At 41.2% G+C, this 17,711-nt stretch overlaps 1 protein-coding gene across 4 annotated transcripts in view; it reads right to left on the bottom strand.

Annotated features, from left to right (window-relative positions):
- LOC137138325 (immunoglobulin kappa light chain-like) overlaps positions 1 to 17,358 on the bottom strand; it is a 40,079-nt gene extending 22,721 nt beyond the window's left edge. The window contains exons 1-2 of one of the 4 annotated variants that reach the window (XM_067525457.1): positions 17,232 to 17,358; positions 16,806 to 17,124 (exon numbers count right to left, since the gene is read on the bottom strand). In XM_067525457.1, coding sequence (XP_067381558.1) covers positions 16,806 to 17,124; positions 17,232 to 17,322 — 410 coding nt within the window. In that variant the 5' untranslated portion in view covers positions 17,323 to 17,358. Of the gene's footprint in view, positions 1 to 3,321; positions 3,632 to 3,738; positions 3,886 to 6,693; positions 7,004 to 7,110; positions 7,262 to 14,002; positions 14,322 to 14,428; positions 14,553 to 16,805; positions 17,125 to 17,231 lie in introns of those variants that run through there. The other 3 variants (XM_067525523.1, XM_067525541.1, XM_067525532.1) reach the window with 3 other exon arrangements.
- Between the last annotated feature and the right edge of the window lie 353 nt (positions 17,359 to 17,711).

The raw sequence follows: 17,711 nt of genomic DNA, 5'->3' as shown, positions 1-17,711 counted from the left end.
TGTGCCAATGACTTCCATACCGGATCGGTCGGGGCCCGGGTTAACAACGACCGCCACCGGTGCTGTTGATCTACAGGGTACCGGTGGAAATCGACTACTGTTGGTCGAAGACGAAGAAGGAGAGGAGGAAGGTGTGTTCGTAGGCAGAGAGAGAAGAGGAAAGCTAAGAATGTAGAGAGTTGATTGACATCATGCAGAGAAGGAAGGTGGACATACTGTGTACACAAATGTGTGTCCAGGAGACCAGATGGAAAAGTAGCAAGGCTAGAAGCTTAGGAGCAGGGTTCAAGTTGTTCTACCATGGGTCAGATAGGAAGAGAAATGAGTATGAGTTATACTGAAATAGGAGTTGGTGAGGAATGTTCTAGAGGTGAATAGAGTGTCAGACAGGTTGATGAGTCTGAAGCTGGAAGTTGAAGGGGTGATGTTCAATGTTGTGAGTGGTTCTGCCCCACAGGTAGGATGTGAGTTAGAAGAGAAGGAGAAATTCTGGAGTGAGTTAGATGAACTGATGCAGAGCATCACCAGAGGTGAGAGAGTGGTGATTGGTGCAGATTTTAATGGACATGTACGTGAAGGGAACAGAGGTGATGAGACTGTGATGGGCAGGTTTGGTCTTCAGGACAGGAACAAAGAAGGACAGATGGTGGTTGACTTTGCAAAGAGGATGGAAATGGCTATAGTGAACACTTTCTTCAAGAAGTGGCAGGAACATAGGGTGACGTATAAGAGCAGAGGTAGAAGCACTCAGTTGGACGACATCTTGTGTAGACGCTGTAATCTGAAAGAGATCAGTGACTGTAAAGCATTGGTAGGGGAGAGTGTAGCCAGACAACACAGGATGGTGGTGTGTAAAATGACTGTGGTGGTGAGGAAGATGAAGAGGACTAAGGCAGAGCAGAGGACAAAGTGGTGGAAGTTGAAAAAGGAAGAATGTCGCATAGTTTTCAGGGAGTAGCTGAGACAGACTCTGGGTGGTTTGGAGGTGATGGGAAGATGGAAGGAGAACTTTGAAGAGTTGATGAATGAGGAAAATGAAAGGGAACGAAGAGTAGAAGAGGTGACTGGTGTGGAGCAGGAAGTAGCAAAGATTAGTAAGAGTGAAGTGAGGAGGATGTTGAAGAGGATGAAGAATGGAAAGGCAGTTGGTCCTGATGACAAACCTGTGGAGGTATGGAAGTGTCTAGGAGAGGTGGCAGTAGAGTTTCTGACTAGTTTGTTTAACAAGATCTTGGAGAGTGAGAGGATGCTGAGGACTGGAGGAGAAGTGTACTGGTACCAATTTTTAAGAACAAGGGAGATGTGCAGAGCTGTGGCAACTACAGAGGAATAAAGCTGATGAGCCGAACAATGAAGTTGTGGGAAAGAGTAGTGGAAGCTCGGTTAAGGGCAGAGGTGAACATTTGTGAGCAGCAATATGGTTTCATGTCTAGAAAGAGTCCAACAGATGCAGTATTTGCTTTGAGGATGCTGATGGAGAAGTACAGAGAGGGTCAGAGGGAGTTGCATTGTGTCTTCGTAGATTTAGAGAAAGCGTATGACAGGGTGCAGAGAGAGGAGCTGTGGTATTGTATGAGGACGTCTGGAGCGGCAGAGAAGTATGTTAGAGTGGTGCAGGACATGTATGAGAGCTGTAAGACAGTGGTGAGGTGCTGTAGGTGTGACAGAGGAGTTCAAGGTGGAGGTGGGTCTGCATCAAGGATCAGCTTTGAGCCCCTTCTTGTTTGCTCTGGTGATGGACAGGCTGACAGATGAGGTTAGACAGGAATCTCCATGGACTATGATGTTTGCAGATGACACTGTGATTTGTAGTGAGAGCAGGGAGCAGGTGGAGGAAAATCTAGAGAGGTGGAGGTCTGCTCTGGAAAACAGAGGAATGAAGCTTAGCCGCAGTAAGACAGAATACATGTGTGTGAATGAGAGGGACCCAGGTGGAACAGTGAGGTCACAGGGAGCAGAGGTGAAGAAGGTGCAGGACTTTAAGTACTTAGGGTCAACGGTTCAGAGCAACGGAGAGTGTGGAAAAGAGGTGAAGAGACGAGTGCAGGCAGGTTGGAACGGGTGGAGAAAAGTGTCAGGTGTGTTGTGTGATAAGAGAGAATCAGCGTGAATGAAAGGAAAGATGTTCAGGACGGTGGTGAGACCAGAGATGTTGTTCGGCTTAGAGACAGTGGCACTGAAGAAAAGACAGGAGGCAGAGCTGGAGGTAGCAGAGCTTAAGATGTTGAGGTTCTCTTTGGGAGTGACGAGGATGGACAGGATCAGGAATGAGTACATCAGAGGGACAGCTCATGTTAGATGTGGTGGAGATAAAGTCAGAGAGGCCAGATTGAGGTGGTTTGGACATGTTCAGAGGAGAAACTGTGAATATATTGGTAGAAGGATGCTGAGGTTGGAGCTGCCAGGCAGGAGGTCTAGAGGACGAACAAAGAGGAGATTTATGGATGTAGTGAGAGAGGACATGAAGTTAGTTGGTGTGAGAGAAGAGGATGCAGAGGACAGAGTTAGATGGAGGCACATGATTCGCTGTGGCAACACCTGAAAGGGACCAGTCCAAAGGAAAAGAAAACATGGAAATATTTACATTCAGCACATGGAAATATTTCTGTAGCTTTGATTTAATGTGAAATGAGGGTGAAGATAACAAAGGGAAACTGATTCTAGTAAAGACAGGGAAACTTCTTGTAGATATTCATCACATTTTACCAAACTGAATATATTTCCAGCGTATAATTTATTGTTGTCACATTAGTGACCTGAATAAATAGTTTTACTTCAGTTTGGTGAAATGTACTGTTTCAACAATGGAAATCATTTGCTGCACATATGAACATGGAGTATCCAGAATGCATGAATTCACTTCTGATCTGACTAAACTCTGATCAATAGGAATATGAGGGTTTTTAAATATAATAAAATATCATCAGCATAAAAGCTAATTTTATAATAGTTTGATTAAAATTATTCCCGAGATGTATTTTCTTACTCACACTGTCAGTCCTGTAAATGACTCTTTGTAAAATTGTTGTTTTGGGGAATAATCACATTAATCATAACAAATACAGTGAGTGAAAGTATTTGAACCATCAACATCTCTGTGCTTGTGTGTGAGATACATAGTAAAAATTATGTATACGAGTGTTTTAGTTTGCATTTCAGCGCATTCAATGTGTCTGTGTGTGTGTGTGTGTGTGTGTGTCTGTGTGTGTCCTCAGTGAACTGTATCAGTCTCTGCAGTAGCTTCCAGCTGCAGCATCAGTTCAGTTTCTGTTCAGTCTGACTGAGGGAGGTTTTTGTACGATGCTTTTTCACTGTGTGAACACACGTTGACTGTTGATTTCATGATAACTCTGACAGAAGTAAACTGCTGCATCTTCAGTCTGGACTCCACTGATGGTCAGAGTGAAGTCGGAGTTTGATCCACTGCCTGAAAAACGATCTGGAATCCCTGATGCTCGAGTGGTAGCAAGGTAAATAAGGAGCTTAGGACGTTCTCCATCTTTCTGTTGGTACCAGGCTAAACGGTTCCCACTATAAACATTCTGACTGGTTTTACAGTTGATGGTTGTGGTTCCTCCCAGAGCAGAGCTCACTGCTCCAGGCTGAGTCACTGTGACCTGACCTCTGGACTCTGAGGACACAGAGACAAAAACAGAAAGCAGCATCATGGTTTTGTGGGCTTCATTTCAGAAGGACGGATGTTGATAGAGGAGAGGAGTTGGATTCTCTGGACTTTACCTGTGAAGCAGCAGCAGAGGAGAGTCCAGATGAGGACGGAGATCAGAGTCATGTTTTTGATGAGGAGGATTTCTGTGTCTTCTGTTGTCATGAAGGACAGCTGTCAGTCATCCAGTGTTCAACTCTCAGGACTATAAACTCTCCCAGAGCACTGGAGCATGGTGCTGCTGATGCAAAGTGGCTCTATGGAAATGATCACACTGACTCCAACAGAGTCTTTGGTCACACTGATATGAAAGTATTACTGTATTAATTAGGAATATGTAATTATTTTTTTTTACTTCAGCATGTTTGAAGAAAAATCATTTTAAATATTTAGTTGTAAGTGTAGTCAGTTTGTTTGGACCCAAAAACAAGAGAGCAGCACAGAGGAGGTTTTCAGATACTGCAACTTGATTAAACAATAGGGGATTAGAGGGAGTGGTGTCAAGTAGTGTGTGGTCTAAGCTTGGAGTTGCGTTGCTGGAACAAAGTCTCTCTCTCATTACCTCTTTAAACACGATGTAGCAGTCAGAGTTAATCGATCTGAACTGACTGATCTCTGGAGTATATTGATAATCCTACTTGTGAAGGGGGGGGTGTGCAGGTTGGTGAGTGTGCAGTGGTGGTCCACAGGCGGGGATGAGGGGGTCCTGAGATGTGACAGGTTGGATGAATGAGTGCTGATGACAAGGTAGGGTGCAAAACCAAGGAGTCCAAAACCTAAATTGTCTATTGGATTAAATAAAATAACCAAAATTGCTCTCAAGAATCCAATTTCCAGTTCAAAAGTCCAAAATCCAAATCCATAGAATCTAGGTCCAAATTCAAGTCCAAACATACAATATTCACATCCAAATCCAGATCTTTGAAATCCAAGTCGAAACCCCAAATTTAACAGGTGGTTACAGTGAGAAGAGTTTAAGAGGAGAAGGGGCCTAAGTCTTCTAGGGGAACAATAGTGTCCAGTATGGCTGTGGCTCCAGCAGGTGGGCAGGGAGTGAGGCAGGGTCGAAATAAACCTGGTGACCCTGACAGCTTGTAAATCCTCACAGTTTTATTAAACCAAATATCAACATTACCAGCATCAAACCTGATTTAGAGTCTCAGATGACACCTGTTTTACGTCTGTCACTTCTTCAATTTCCTTTTGGTCAATGCTGATAGTTAGTATATCCACAAGCGAAGCAGACGTTGTAGAGGTTTTTGAGCAACTTCACGTTAAATTGTTGTTCTGTCCCCGGGAGACACTGAGAATCTGCCTAGTTACCACAGTTTCTGTTGTAACATAAATGATTGTATCATCTGCAAACATGCAGCACACAGTGTGTTTACAGCTTTTAGGTAGATCATCCAAATACTGTATAAGCAGAAGAGCAAAGGGCAAAACGCTGGATGTTGTGGTGCAAGTAATTTACATTTGAAATCTTTATTTCAAATGATTAATTTGATGGAATTATTATTATTTTGTTAATCAGCAAACCAAATATAAATCAATTAATTACTTTATCTTTTATAGTAGCAGCCCTAAAGTATTGTAAAACATTGTAAACATGTTATTTTACACAGTAGGTAAATTATGTTTGTCACTTCAGAGCAAAAAACATTTTTGTTTGACACATTTCCTTTAATGTTGTAAACATAGAAATGAACATTTAAACTTCTTATCTTTACTAAAACCTGTCTGTTTCTATGCTTACTTGTCACAGTCCTGTCGCAGTGTTTAAGTTTTCTAGCTTTATTTCCTGTTTTGGCTTTTATTTTATTGATCCTCCTGTGTCTCCTCCTGTGAGTCTGTTTGCTGTCTTTACCTTCCTCGTTTTGTCCATATTTGTTTCACATGTTCCCCAGTACTTTTATACCCTGCTCTTCCCAGTGTTCTCTGCTGGTTCGTATTATTTGTTATGTGTAAGCGTGTGTTAGTGCTCTGTCTGTCTGTCTGCCTTTGTCACAAGTTTGTATCCTGCCTGATCCCTGTCTGGACTGTCAAGGTTTTGGTCTATGGTTTGGTCTTTCCTTATGTGGTTTTGTATTCCTTGTTATGTGTTTTGGTTATTTCTTGTTATTTGGTTTGGTTCTGCTTTGTTACATTTTGCATTAGTTTATCTTCCCCTGTTCCCTGTATTAGTTACCCCCGTTAATTTCTTACTGCCTCGAGTTTAGTTTGTTTATGTTTATTCCCTTCAGTCTATTCCTGTTTATTTCATTTGTACCTGTTAATTTACCCTCTTACCCGTGTATTACAATTAGTTTAGGTCTAGTCTGGTCCCTGGGTGAACCCTACCTTGTGTTAGTCTTGTATGTGTGCACCCCGTTGCTTGAATAGATGTTTTAGTCTGTCGTTTACTGTGTTTAGTTTGTTGTTTTGTTACCTTTAGTTCAGTAAGTTCTTTACTCTCCACCTGTGGAGGGATTTTTAGTTGTTAAACCCTGTTTAACCCTGTAATCCTGTTTCTTTTTAACTAAATACCCTTTTCTTTATACCTCCTCTTACTGTCTCTTTACTTGGGTTTGTCCTAAAAGAACTTATACTAAACGTAACATTACTAAGATCACATTTTACAACAAACACGTTTGTGTTTACATACAACTGCTACTTTTACATGATATTGATTAAAAGTTATGTACAATTTTGAGTTTAAGACTTTTCCGGTGGTTTAAAGTAGGTGGTTTAAAGTAAAACAGTTCAGTACTTCAGGCAACACTGAACTGTGGTGGAAACATTAATAAATCTAAAATGATAAGTGTAGCTTTATATCACAGTTATACTGATTTACTTTTTGTGTTTCTTGGTTAATTTACTCTGAGTGACTTCATTTATTGTGTGTGTGTGTGTGTGTGTGTGTGTGTGTGTGTGTGTGTGTCATCAGTGAACTGTATCAGTCTCTGCAGTAGCTTCCAGCTGCAGCATCAGTTCAGTTTCTGTTCAGTCTGACTGAGGGAGGTTTTTGTACGATGCTTTTTCACTGTGTGAACACCCACTGACTGTTGATGTTGTGGCCACTCTGACAGTAGTAAACTGCTGCATCTTCAGTCTGGACTCCACTAATGGTCAGAGTGAAGTCAGAGTTTGATCCACTGCCTGAAAAACGATCTGGAATCCCTGATGCTCGAGTGGTGGCATAATAAATAAGGAGTTTAGGACGTTCTCCATCTTTCTGTTGGTACCAGGCTAACCAGTTCCCACCATGCACATTCTGACTGGTTTTACAGTTGATGGTTGTGGTTCCTCCCAGAGCAGAGCTCACTGCTCCAGGCTGAGTCACTGTGACCTGACCTCTGGACTCTGAGGACACAGAGACAAAAACAGAAAGCAGCATCATGGTTTTGTGGGCTTCATTTCAGAGGGATGGATGTTGATAGAGGAGAGGAGTTGGATTCTCTGGACTTTACCTGTGAAGCAGCAGCAGAGGAGAGTCCAGATGAGGACGGAGATCAGAGTCATGTTTTTGATGAGGAGGATTTCTGTGTCTTCTGTTGTCATGAAGGACAGCTGTCAGTCATCCAGTGTTCAACTCTCAGGACTATAAACTCTCCCAGAGCACTGGAGCATGGTGCTGCTGATGCAAAGTGGCTCTATGGAAATGATCACACTGACTCCAACAGGGACTTGGATTATTCTGATAATGATGTTGTTTCCAAGTAGATGGATCGGATTTCTGGAAAATTAATTAAGAACTTTTGAAAATTTGATTTTTGATTAGTATCATATTCCAAAAATGTTTTTTGTCAGTATGTTTAGTTTTTTGTAGAAGTATTTCCAAATAAATCAACAAAATATTTTTACCGGAAACAAATAATTATAAATTATATCGTAGTATCTGTGAAGGTATCGTATCCATTTTTAATTTTCATATCAGACTTAATATTAGTCAGTGAATACTAGTTTTTGTTGTTTGTTCCAAAGTCAGAGAGCCGTGTCTCTGTACAGTCAGAGGTTTTTGTACGACGACTCAGTCAGTTTGTATCACTGTGGTGGACTTTTGGTGGAGGAACCAGACTGGAAGTTATAAATATTAAATATGATGTAGAAAAGTAACATTTTAGCAAATTATTGTTCTTGTTTTTATCAAGGAAACAACCTGTTTAATTAAATGTAAACAGGCTGAAGTGTGGACAAGATAAATGTTTAATTCAACTGGCAAAGTGTTTCTAACAGTTAGTGATTTGTGTGACAGTGACTGTTGCTAAAATAAATAAAAAATCACTTTATTCAACTAAAATTGAAAAGTGAAGACAATGGTAGTTAAGTGAAAATGCAGAAATTCTCTGATTAATTTATCGTGTTAGATGGTTTAAATCATTTGAATCTTTAGTTAAGTGTCTGTTTAAACATTGTCTACATGGAAAAAATTTCCTGTATTTGTTTCTGTTTCCACTGAATATATTTGATTATTGTACATTTAGTATTTTAGACGATGGCACAGTTTTGTCTCCGGTGTAGTTGGACATATTTCAGCTCAAACTGTCTGATGATTCTGTATGTGCTGATTTACATGATAGGTTTTTCAAAGGGAAGTGAAACAATGTGTGAGTCAGTGACTGTTGGAGCAGAAAAACCATCTGACAGAAACTGCTTAAAGAGGAAAATCAGCTCTCATACAGGACAAGGTCTCAACTGTTTGATAGACAGCTGTGTGGTCTCTGTCCTCTAAGCTGATTGGTGTCTCCTACTGTAGGTGATGCCCATCCCACCCTGACTGTGCTGCCCCCCTCCAGTGAGGAACTAGAGAAGGGCAAGGCCACGCTCATGTGTCTGGCCAACAAGGGCTTCCCCTCAGACTGGAGTCTGTCCTGGAAGGTGGACAGCAGCAGCAGCATCAGCTGGGAGGAGAGCAGGAGCCCTGTGGTGCTGGAGAAGGACGGACGCTACAGCTGGAGCAGCACCCTGAGGCTCCCTGCAGACCAGTGGGGGAAGGTGGACTCTGTGACCTGTGAGGCCACCCAGGGCTCCCAGAGTTCACTCAAGCAGACACTGAGGAGAGACCAGTGTCCCCAGTCCTGACCTGAATCACTGGGACTCTGCAGCTGCTTTCTCTCTGTCTCTATTTGTTTCTTGTGTTAATGTTGATGAGTGTGTGATTCCAAAACAATAAAGATTTTATCACATCTGCAATATTCATGAGATCATCATTAATGCATCACATGTTACACATTCTTAACTTTGCTCTACAATCATTTTCAAAGAGGGATTTAAAATCATTTAGTCCCTGTTAAAGTGTCATTTTCACCAAATTGTTAAACAACACTGTGACATCATTTATCTTCATGGATTAATGAGCCACAGTTACAAAAATCTCCATCAACGTTCAAGTCTGATTCTCATATATGTTCACAGGTAAATTGGTTTATTCTATTTCTAGAAAGAAAACACAATCAAATTAACCAACAATGATAGAAAAAGTGTTTCTGTTAAAAGAATTAGAAGAAAAAGCAGGACATCATCAGCATCAAGTGATAGTATTTGTCATGATCTGAGATTTTTTTCCAACATAATTAAAATGTGAACATTCACACGAACCAAAGACTCAGTGACACATCAGTAAAGACCAGTTTAACAACTCATGTTCATGTTTGTATTTTAAAGGAGACCAGGCTGTTATGTGTTTCTGTGGGAAATGTTCACAGTAGATTTGTGAAATCTACTGCATCAAGGATTTTCTCAAGTGAACTTATGAAAGTATTAAACTACATAGTGTTATGTACAGTGACATATGTTACATCTGTACATTGTATTTGTACAATTTGAGTAGTTGAAGTTAAATATATTCAAGCTATAATTTTTTTATCTATAATTCTGCAACGTCTGATCTATTTAAATAGTCTGTGTATGGAATCGATCATCTTCCACATATCCATAAACGTACTCTTTTCAACGTGAATGAGCAGCAGCTCCACTCCGAACTTCTTTCAGTTGTCTGAAAGCCCTACCTCTAAGGCTGAGACCGGCCACCATACAGTATTTGCAACCTTATTCTATCGGTAACCCAGAGCTCATGACCATAGTTGAGGATTTGAACGTAAATTGACTTGTAATTTGAGAGTCTTGTCCTGCAGCTTAGCTCTGACTTCACCACATCATTCTGGTACAACTTCCGCATTACTGCTGATGCTGCACCAACCTGTTTGACTTTCTCAATCTATTTTACCCTCACTCATAAAAAAAAAAAAAGCGTAAGATACTTGATATGATTCACTTGGTGTAGTGACTCATTCCCAACCCGAAGAGGACAATCCACCATTTTCCGGCAGAGAACCATTCACTCACACTTGGTGGTGCTGACTTGTGTCTCGAGCTACTTCACCCTCAGCTGTAAACTCTCTCAGTTCATGCTGATGGTCATGGTCTTATAAAGACAAGAGTGGAGACACCTTAAAACAGACGTATAGTTTGGTCTTTGTCCCATTTGATGGGCGTGAAACACTTTAGAATCAGACTGATTTAAAAAATAGTAAGTTCAATGTATGAAAAGTTTAAAAGTTGAGTGAATTTTGTTCATATAAGTTTGGTCACTGTGTCATCATGACCCTGATGGATGTGATGATAAAGTTTTTCCAACTGTTGCTGGAATTTTCCTTTTTCATATTTTTCCCTACAATTTTCTCTCCGTGAACTTTGAGTAAAGTACCTGAAATATTCACTGTTGAATATCTTTGATAAACATGTTCACTGTGTGTGTGTGTGTGTGTGTGTGTGTGTGTGTGTGTGTGTGTGTGTGTGTGTGTGTGTGTGTTTCAGTAAAATCGTCGTCCCCTTTGCACATGTAACTATCAGCAGTAATATAAGTAATAATCTGAAGTGGAAGATGGAAATATTTACGTTCAGCACATGGAAATATTTCTATAATGCAACCGCAAGGGGGCACAAGCCACTGTCTTCTTGTGCCAGTCCCAAGTCTGGATAAATGCAGAGGGTTGTGACAGGAAGGGCATCCGACGTAAAACACATGCCAAATCAAACATGCGAATTGTGCCAATGACTTCCATACCGGGTCGGTCGGGGCCCGGGTTACCAACGACCGCCACCGGTGCTGTTGATCTACAGGGTACCGGTGGAAATCGACTACTGTTGGTCGAAGACGAAGAAGGAGAGGAGAAAGGTGTGTTCGTAGGCAGAGAGAGAAGAGGAAAGCTAAGAATGTAGAGAGTTGATTGACATCATGCAGAGAAGGAAGGTGGACATACTGTGTGTCCAGGAGACCAGATGGAAAGGTAGCAAGGCTAGAAGCTTAGGAGCAGGGTTCAAGTTGTTCTACCATGGGTCAGATAGGAAGAGAAATGGAGTAGGAGTTATACTGAAATAGGAGTTGGTGAGGAATGTTCTAGAGGTGAATAGAGTATCAGACAGGTTGATGAGTCTGAAGCTGGAAGTTGAAGGGGTGATGTTCAATGTTGTGAGTGGTTCTGCCCCACAGGCAGGATGTGAGTTAGAAGAGAAGGAGAAATTCTGGCGTGAGTTAGATGAACTGATGCAGAGCATCACCAGAGGTGAGAGAGTGGTGATTGGTGCAGATTTCAATGGGAATGTAGGTGAAGGGAACAGAGGTGATGAGACTGTGATGGGCAGGTTTGGTCTTCAGGACAGGAACAAAGAAGGACAGATGGTGGTAGACTTTGCAAAGAGGAAGGAAATGGCTGTAGTGAACACTTTCTTCAAGAAGTGGCAGGAACATAGGGTGACGTATAAGAGCAGAGGTAGAAGCACTCAGTTGGACGACATCTTGTGTAGACGCTGTAATCTGAAAGAGATCAGTGACTGTAAAGCATTGGTAGGGGAGAGTGTAGCCAGACAACACAGGATGGTGGTGTGTAAAATGATGCTGGTGGTGAGGAAGATGAAGAGGAATAAGGCAGAGCAGAGGACGAAGTGTTGGAAGTTGAAAAAGGAAGAATGTCACATAGTTTTCAGGGAGTAGCTGAGACAGACTCTGGGTGGTTTGGAGGTGATGGGAAGATGGAAGGAGAACTTTGAAGAGTTGATGAATGAGAAAAATGAAAGGGAACGAAGGGTAGAAGAGGTGACTGGTGTGGAGCAGGAAGTAGCAAAGATTAGTAAGAGTGAAGTGAGGAGGATGTTGAAGAGGATGAAGAATGGAAAGGCAGTTGGTCCTGATGACAAACCTGTGGAGGTATGGAAGTGTCTAGGAGAGGTGGCAGTAGAGTTTTTGACTAGTTTGTTTAACAAGATCTTGGAGAGTGAGAGGATGCTGAGGACTGGAGGAAAAGTGTACTGGTACCAATTTTTAAGAACAAGGGAGATGTGCAGAGCTGTGGCAACTACAGAGGAATAAAGCTGATGAGTCACACAATGAAGTTGTGGGAAAGAGTAGTGGAAGCTCGGCTAAGGGCAGAGGTGAGTATTTGTGAGCAGCAATATGGTTTCATGCCTAGAAAGAGTCCAACAGATGCAGTATTTGCTTTGAGGACACTGATGGAGAAGTACAGACAAGGTCAGAGGGAGTTGCATTGTGTCTTCGTAGATTTAGAGAAAGTGTATGACAGGGTGCAGAGAGAGGAGCTGTGATATTGTATGAGGACGTCTGGAGTGGCAGAGAAATATGTTAGAGTGGTGCAGGACATGTATGAGAGCTGTAAGACAGTGGTGAGGTGCTGTAGGTGTGACAGAGGAGTTCAAGGTGGAGGTGGGTCTGCATCAAGGATCAGCTCTGAGCCCCTTCTTGTTTGCTCTGGTGATGGACAGACTGACAGATGAGGTTAGACAGGAATCTCCATGGACTATGATGTTTGCAGATGACATTGTTATTTGTAGTGAGAGCAGGGAGCAGGTGGAGGAAAATCTAGAGAGGTGGAGGTCTGCTCTGGAAAACAGAGGAATGAAGCTTAGCCGCAGCAAGACAGAATACATGTGTGTCAATGAGAGGGACCCAGGTGGAACGGTGAGGTCACAGGGAGCAGAGGTGAAGAAGGTGCAGGACTTTAAGTACTTAGGGTCAACGGTTCAGAGCAATGGAGAGTGTGGAAAAGAGGTGAAGAGGCGAGTGCAGGCAGGTTGGAACGGGTGGAGAAAAGTGTCAGGTGTGTTGTGTGATAAAAGAGCATCAGCCAGAATGAAAGGAAAGATGTTCAAGACGGTGGTGAGACCAGAGATGTTGTTCGGCTTAGAGACAGTGGCACTGAAGAAAAGACAGGAGGCAGAGCTGGAGGTAGCAGAGCTTAAGATGTTGAGGTTCTCTTTGGGAGTGACGAGGATGGACAGGATCAGGAATGAGGACATCAGAGGGACAGCTCATGTGTTGGAGATAAAGTCAGAGAGGTCAGATTGAGAGACTGTGAATATATTAGTAGAAGGATGCTGAGGTTGGAGCTGCCAGGCAGGAGGTCTAGAGGACGAACAAAGAGGAGATTTATGGATGTAGTGAGAGAGGACATGAAGTTAGTTGGTGTGAGAGAAGAGGATGCAGAGGACAGAGTTAGATGGAGGCACATGATTCGCTGTGGCAACACCTGAAAGGGACCAGTCCAAAGGAAAAGAAAACATGGAAATATTTACATTCAGCACATGGAAATATTTCTGTAGCTTTGATTTTATGTGAAATGAGGGTGAAGATAACAAAGGGAAACTGATTCTAGTAAAGACAGGGAAACTTCTTGTAGATATTCATCACATTTTACCAAACTGAATATATTTCCAGCGTATAATTTATTGTTGTCACATTAGTGACCTGAATAAATAGTTTTACTTCAGTTTGGTGAAATGTACTGTTTCAACAATGGAAATCATTTGCTGCACATATGAACATGGAGTATCCAGAATGCATGAATTCACTTCTGATCTGACTAAACTCTGATCAATAGGAATATGAGGGTTTTTAAATATAATAAAATATCATCAGCATAAAAGCTAATTTTATAATAGTTTGATTAAAATTATTCCTGAGATGTATTTTCTTACTCACACTGTCAGTCAGAAATGTAAAATGCTGTGGAGAAACACCTCAGTCCTGTAAATGACTCTTTGTAAAATTGTTGTTTTGGGGAAAAATCACATTAATCATAACAAATAGTGAGTGAAAATATTTGAACCATCAACATCTCTGTGCTTTTGTGTGAGATACATAGTAAAAATTATGTATACGAGTGTTTTAGTTTGCATTTCAGCGCATTCAATGTGTCTGTGTGTGTGTGTGTGTGTGTGTCTGTGTGTGTGTGTGTCCTCAGTGAACTGTATCAGTCTCTGCAGTAGCTTCCAGCTGCAGCATCAGTTCAGTTTCTGTTCAGTCTGACTGAGGGAGGTTTTTGTACGATGCTTTTTCACTGTGTGAACAACCACTGACTGTTGATGTAGTGAACACTCTGACAGTAGTAAACTGCTGCATCTTCAGTCTGGACTCCACTGATGGTCAGAGTGAAGTCAGAGTTTGATCCACTGCCTGAAAAACGATCTGAAATCCCTGATGCTCGAGTGGTAGCAAGGTAAATAAGGAGCTTAGGACGTTCTCCATCTTTCTTTTGGTACCAGGCTAAAAGCTGATAGTTGCTCCAAACATAAACATCCTGACTGGTTTTACAGTTGATGGTTGTGGTTCCTCCCAGAGCAGAGGTCACTGCTCCAGGCTGAGTCACTGTGACCTGACCTTTGGACTCTGAGGACACAGAGACAAAAACAGAAAGCAGCATCATGGTTTTGTGGGCTTCATTTCAGAGGGACGGATGTTGATAGAGGAGAGGAGTTGGATTCTCTGGACTTTACCTGTGAAGCAGCAGCAGAGGAGAGTCCAGATGAGGACGGAGATCAGAGTCATGTTTTTGATGAGGAGGATTTCTGTGTCTTCTGTTGTCATGAAGGACAGCTGTCAGTCATCCAGTGTTCAACTCTCAGGACTATAAACTCTCCCAGAGCACTGGAGCATGGTGCTGCTGATGCAAAGTGGCTCTATGGAAATGATCTCACTGACTGTTGGACACACATTGAAACAAGTGATAACACCCTGCTAGATTAAATGATTTTTCTGAAATTAAAGTTTTTCTTTATTCTCTTCTTGTGTTTAGAGTCATGATGTGGTGGACTTGACATGATCTCTCAGTGTCTGGTATGAGAACTGGGATATGGAACATCTGTACTGGAAAGATCAAAGGTTCAAAGCATATGCATGTTGATAGTATAACTTTATTATACTTTTTGACCCAATAGTCCATGCAGGCCTGATTTTGTAAAATTATTTGCTAAATTGTGGCCAGAGTCCATTTGTGATTTTCCTTTTAATACTCGGTTTTGCTTGCAGTTAAGTTAACTGGTGACTATAAATTCCCTGCAGGTATGAGTGTGATGTTATCTGTGCCTCTGTGTCAATGTTCAGCAAAGGAATGAATGAAACTGTGGACCACATCTGGGTCTAATATTAAGGAATTACCTTTGCATACAGTGTTAATTGACATGATCAGTGTTGATGCATTAAATTTACAGAGACAGTCTGACAGTCAGTTCAACAGTTTTGTGTAATACTTGCCTACTAGAATCGTGATGCAGGTACTGGACTCGCAGTGCACTCATAGATGATTCTATCTCATAGTTGTGAAGAAAGCTGCTGCAAATGTTGGGGATGTTATCTATAAAGCACCAATTCACAACAAAATCAATGTCGCCCAGGAGTCTACGTCTACAGAAGCACAACTACGAGCTGAGCCAGCTCAAACCTACAGACTTTATCACAAAGGAGAGTTTTAAGCTGAGTTCTGAAAGTAGAGAAAGTGTATAAATCCTGAACATGAACTTGGAGCTGGTTCCACAGAAAAAGAGCTTGATGTTGAAAAGCTCGTTCTATTTTTGTAAATTGTTAAAAACCACAAGTACAACTATGAAAGTATTCTACTGTGATCATACAGTACTACGATGTTTTTAAGATACTGTGAAGTTTGGCATTATATGTAAAGACAAGGATTTAAAATTCTATGACAAAGCTCAACAAAGCTATGAGTTATTGTCAGCCTGGCTACAGGGCTGAAAAGGACCCAAAGTTTGTATTATTATACTCTACTTATGGTGAATACTAATATCCTGTTCTGTCAGTACAAAGGGCTTTTTATATATTATTCAACTAGAATTCCAGGCTAAGCAGAAGTCTTTTTAGTAAAGGCCACTTCCTTTTCAGCTTAGAGGGTCAACAGGGTCGAGTATCATACGCAGTGAGACTGCAGCATTGTTAGCAAGATTTTCAGCTCGTATGGGACTAAAGTTAAGGTGACTGCTTCCCATTGTATTGACACATGGCAGTGAACTAAACAATAATGTATTAATTTTCTTAAATTTGGTAAAAACATTTTCCGATAAAAACCTTCCGTAGTGGATCATTCTTTAGTTTTTTATCTTGTGTTGCCATTTTTGTAATTTCAAATGTTGTTTAAAATTATCAGACCAAAGAGAATTATGGGGGAATTCTGTCAAATCTTTGGTTTCAAACCCTAAATAAGGACAAGTTCTAGGGTGTGACTGAAGCAGTAAGTGGGTTTATTTACATTTTGAAAAAAGAAAATTAATGTAATATTAAATTAAATGCAGTGCTGAGACATTACTGTCAACCCACATATCAAGTCATTTAAACATTTTTCATTTCCCTCGATTGTTAGTGTGTTTCTAAGATATTAATTATAAATAGAAAAACTCTTTGTGGATTTTTATAAACTCTCTGCTGCCATTTGACAAAGTTTTGAGAAAAGACCAAAAGCAGAATCTACCCATTACAGCTGATCCCCTGCACTGAAATTTTAAAACAGAAGCTTAAATAAACTGGTTGTGCTTTCGTACATAACATTCAGTAGGAAATATCTCCTCAAAGTCAGAAGCATCGGTGGTTATGAGATATGTCAATGAGAAAGTGCAGTGATTTTTATCAGCATTTTCTGATGACTATTAGAAATGTAGTGCAATGTTAAATATGCTTTTTAAAAATGTGTGTGTGTGTGTGTGTGTGTGTGTGTGTGTGTGTGTGTGTGTGTGTGTGTGTGTGTGTGTGTGTGTCCTCAGTGAACTGGATCAGTTTCTGCAGTAGCTTCCAGCTGCAGCATCAGTTCAGTTTCTGTTCAGTCTGACTGAGGGAGGTTTTTGTACGATGCTTTTTCACTGTGTGATCACATGCTGACTGTTGATGTAGTGATGACTCTGACAGTAGTAAACTGCTGCATCTTCAGTCTGGACTCCACTGATGGTCAGAGTGAAGTCAGAGTTTGATCCACTGCCTGAAAAACGATCTGGAATCCCTGATGCTCGAGTGGTGGCATAGTAAATAAGGAGCTTAGGACGTTCTCCATCTTTCTGTTGGTACCAGGCTAAAAGCTGATAGTTGCTCGAAACATGAACATTCTGACTGGTTTTACATTTTATGTTGACGGTTCCTCCCAGAGCAGAGCTCACTGCTCCAGGCTGAGTCACTGTGACCTGACCTCTGGACTCTGAGGACACAGAGACAAAAACAGAAAGCAGCATCATGCTTTTGTGGGCTTCATTTCAGAGGGACGGATGTTGATAGAGGAGAGGAGTTGGATTCTCTGGACTTTACCTGTGAAGCAGCAGCAGAGGAGAGTCCAGATGAGGACGGAGATCAGAGTCATGTTTTTGATGAGGAGGATTTCTGTGTCTTCTGTTGTCATGAAGGACAGCTGTCAGTCATCCAGTGTTCAACTCTCAGGACTATAAACTCTCCCAGAGCACTGGAGCATGGTGCTGCTGATGCAAAGTGGCTCTATGGAAATGATCACACTGACTCCAACAGGGATTTGGATCAATCTGATGAAGATGTTTATTAGGAATTTTTGAAAATATGATTTTGATGAGTATCAGTGTGATGATCAGTATGTTTAGTTTCTTTTGTATAGTATTCCGAACTTCATCTACAAAACATTTTTAATTGAAAAAAATTTACTTAACATACATTTTTAATTTTTGAAGGAATGTTGAATCTTATTGTTTTTATTAACACTGTTTGTGATCAGGTTTTAGTTTGTTTCCTTTTATCAAGGAAACAACCTGTTTAATGAAA

This window comes from Channa argus, chromosome 1 (genome assembly GCF_033026475.1).
Source record: "Channa argus isolate prfri chromosome 1, Channa argus male v1.0, whole genome shotgun sequence".
In the NCBI taxonomy this organism is placed as follows: domain Eukaryota; kingdom Metazoa; phylum Chordata; class Actinopteri; order Anabantiformes; family Channidae; genus Channa; species Channa argus.
Note: the sequence above shows the minus strand (reverse complement) of the source record. Positions and strands in the feature narration are given on the sequence as shown.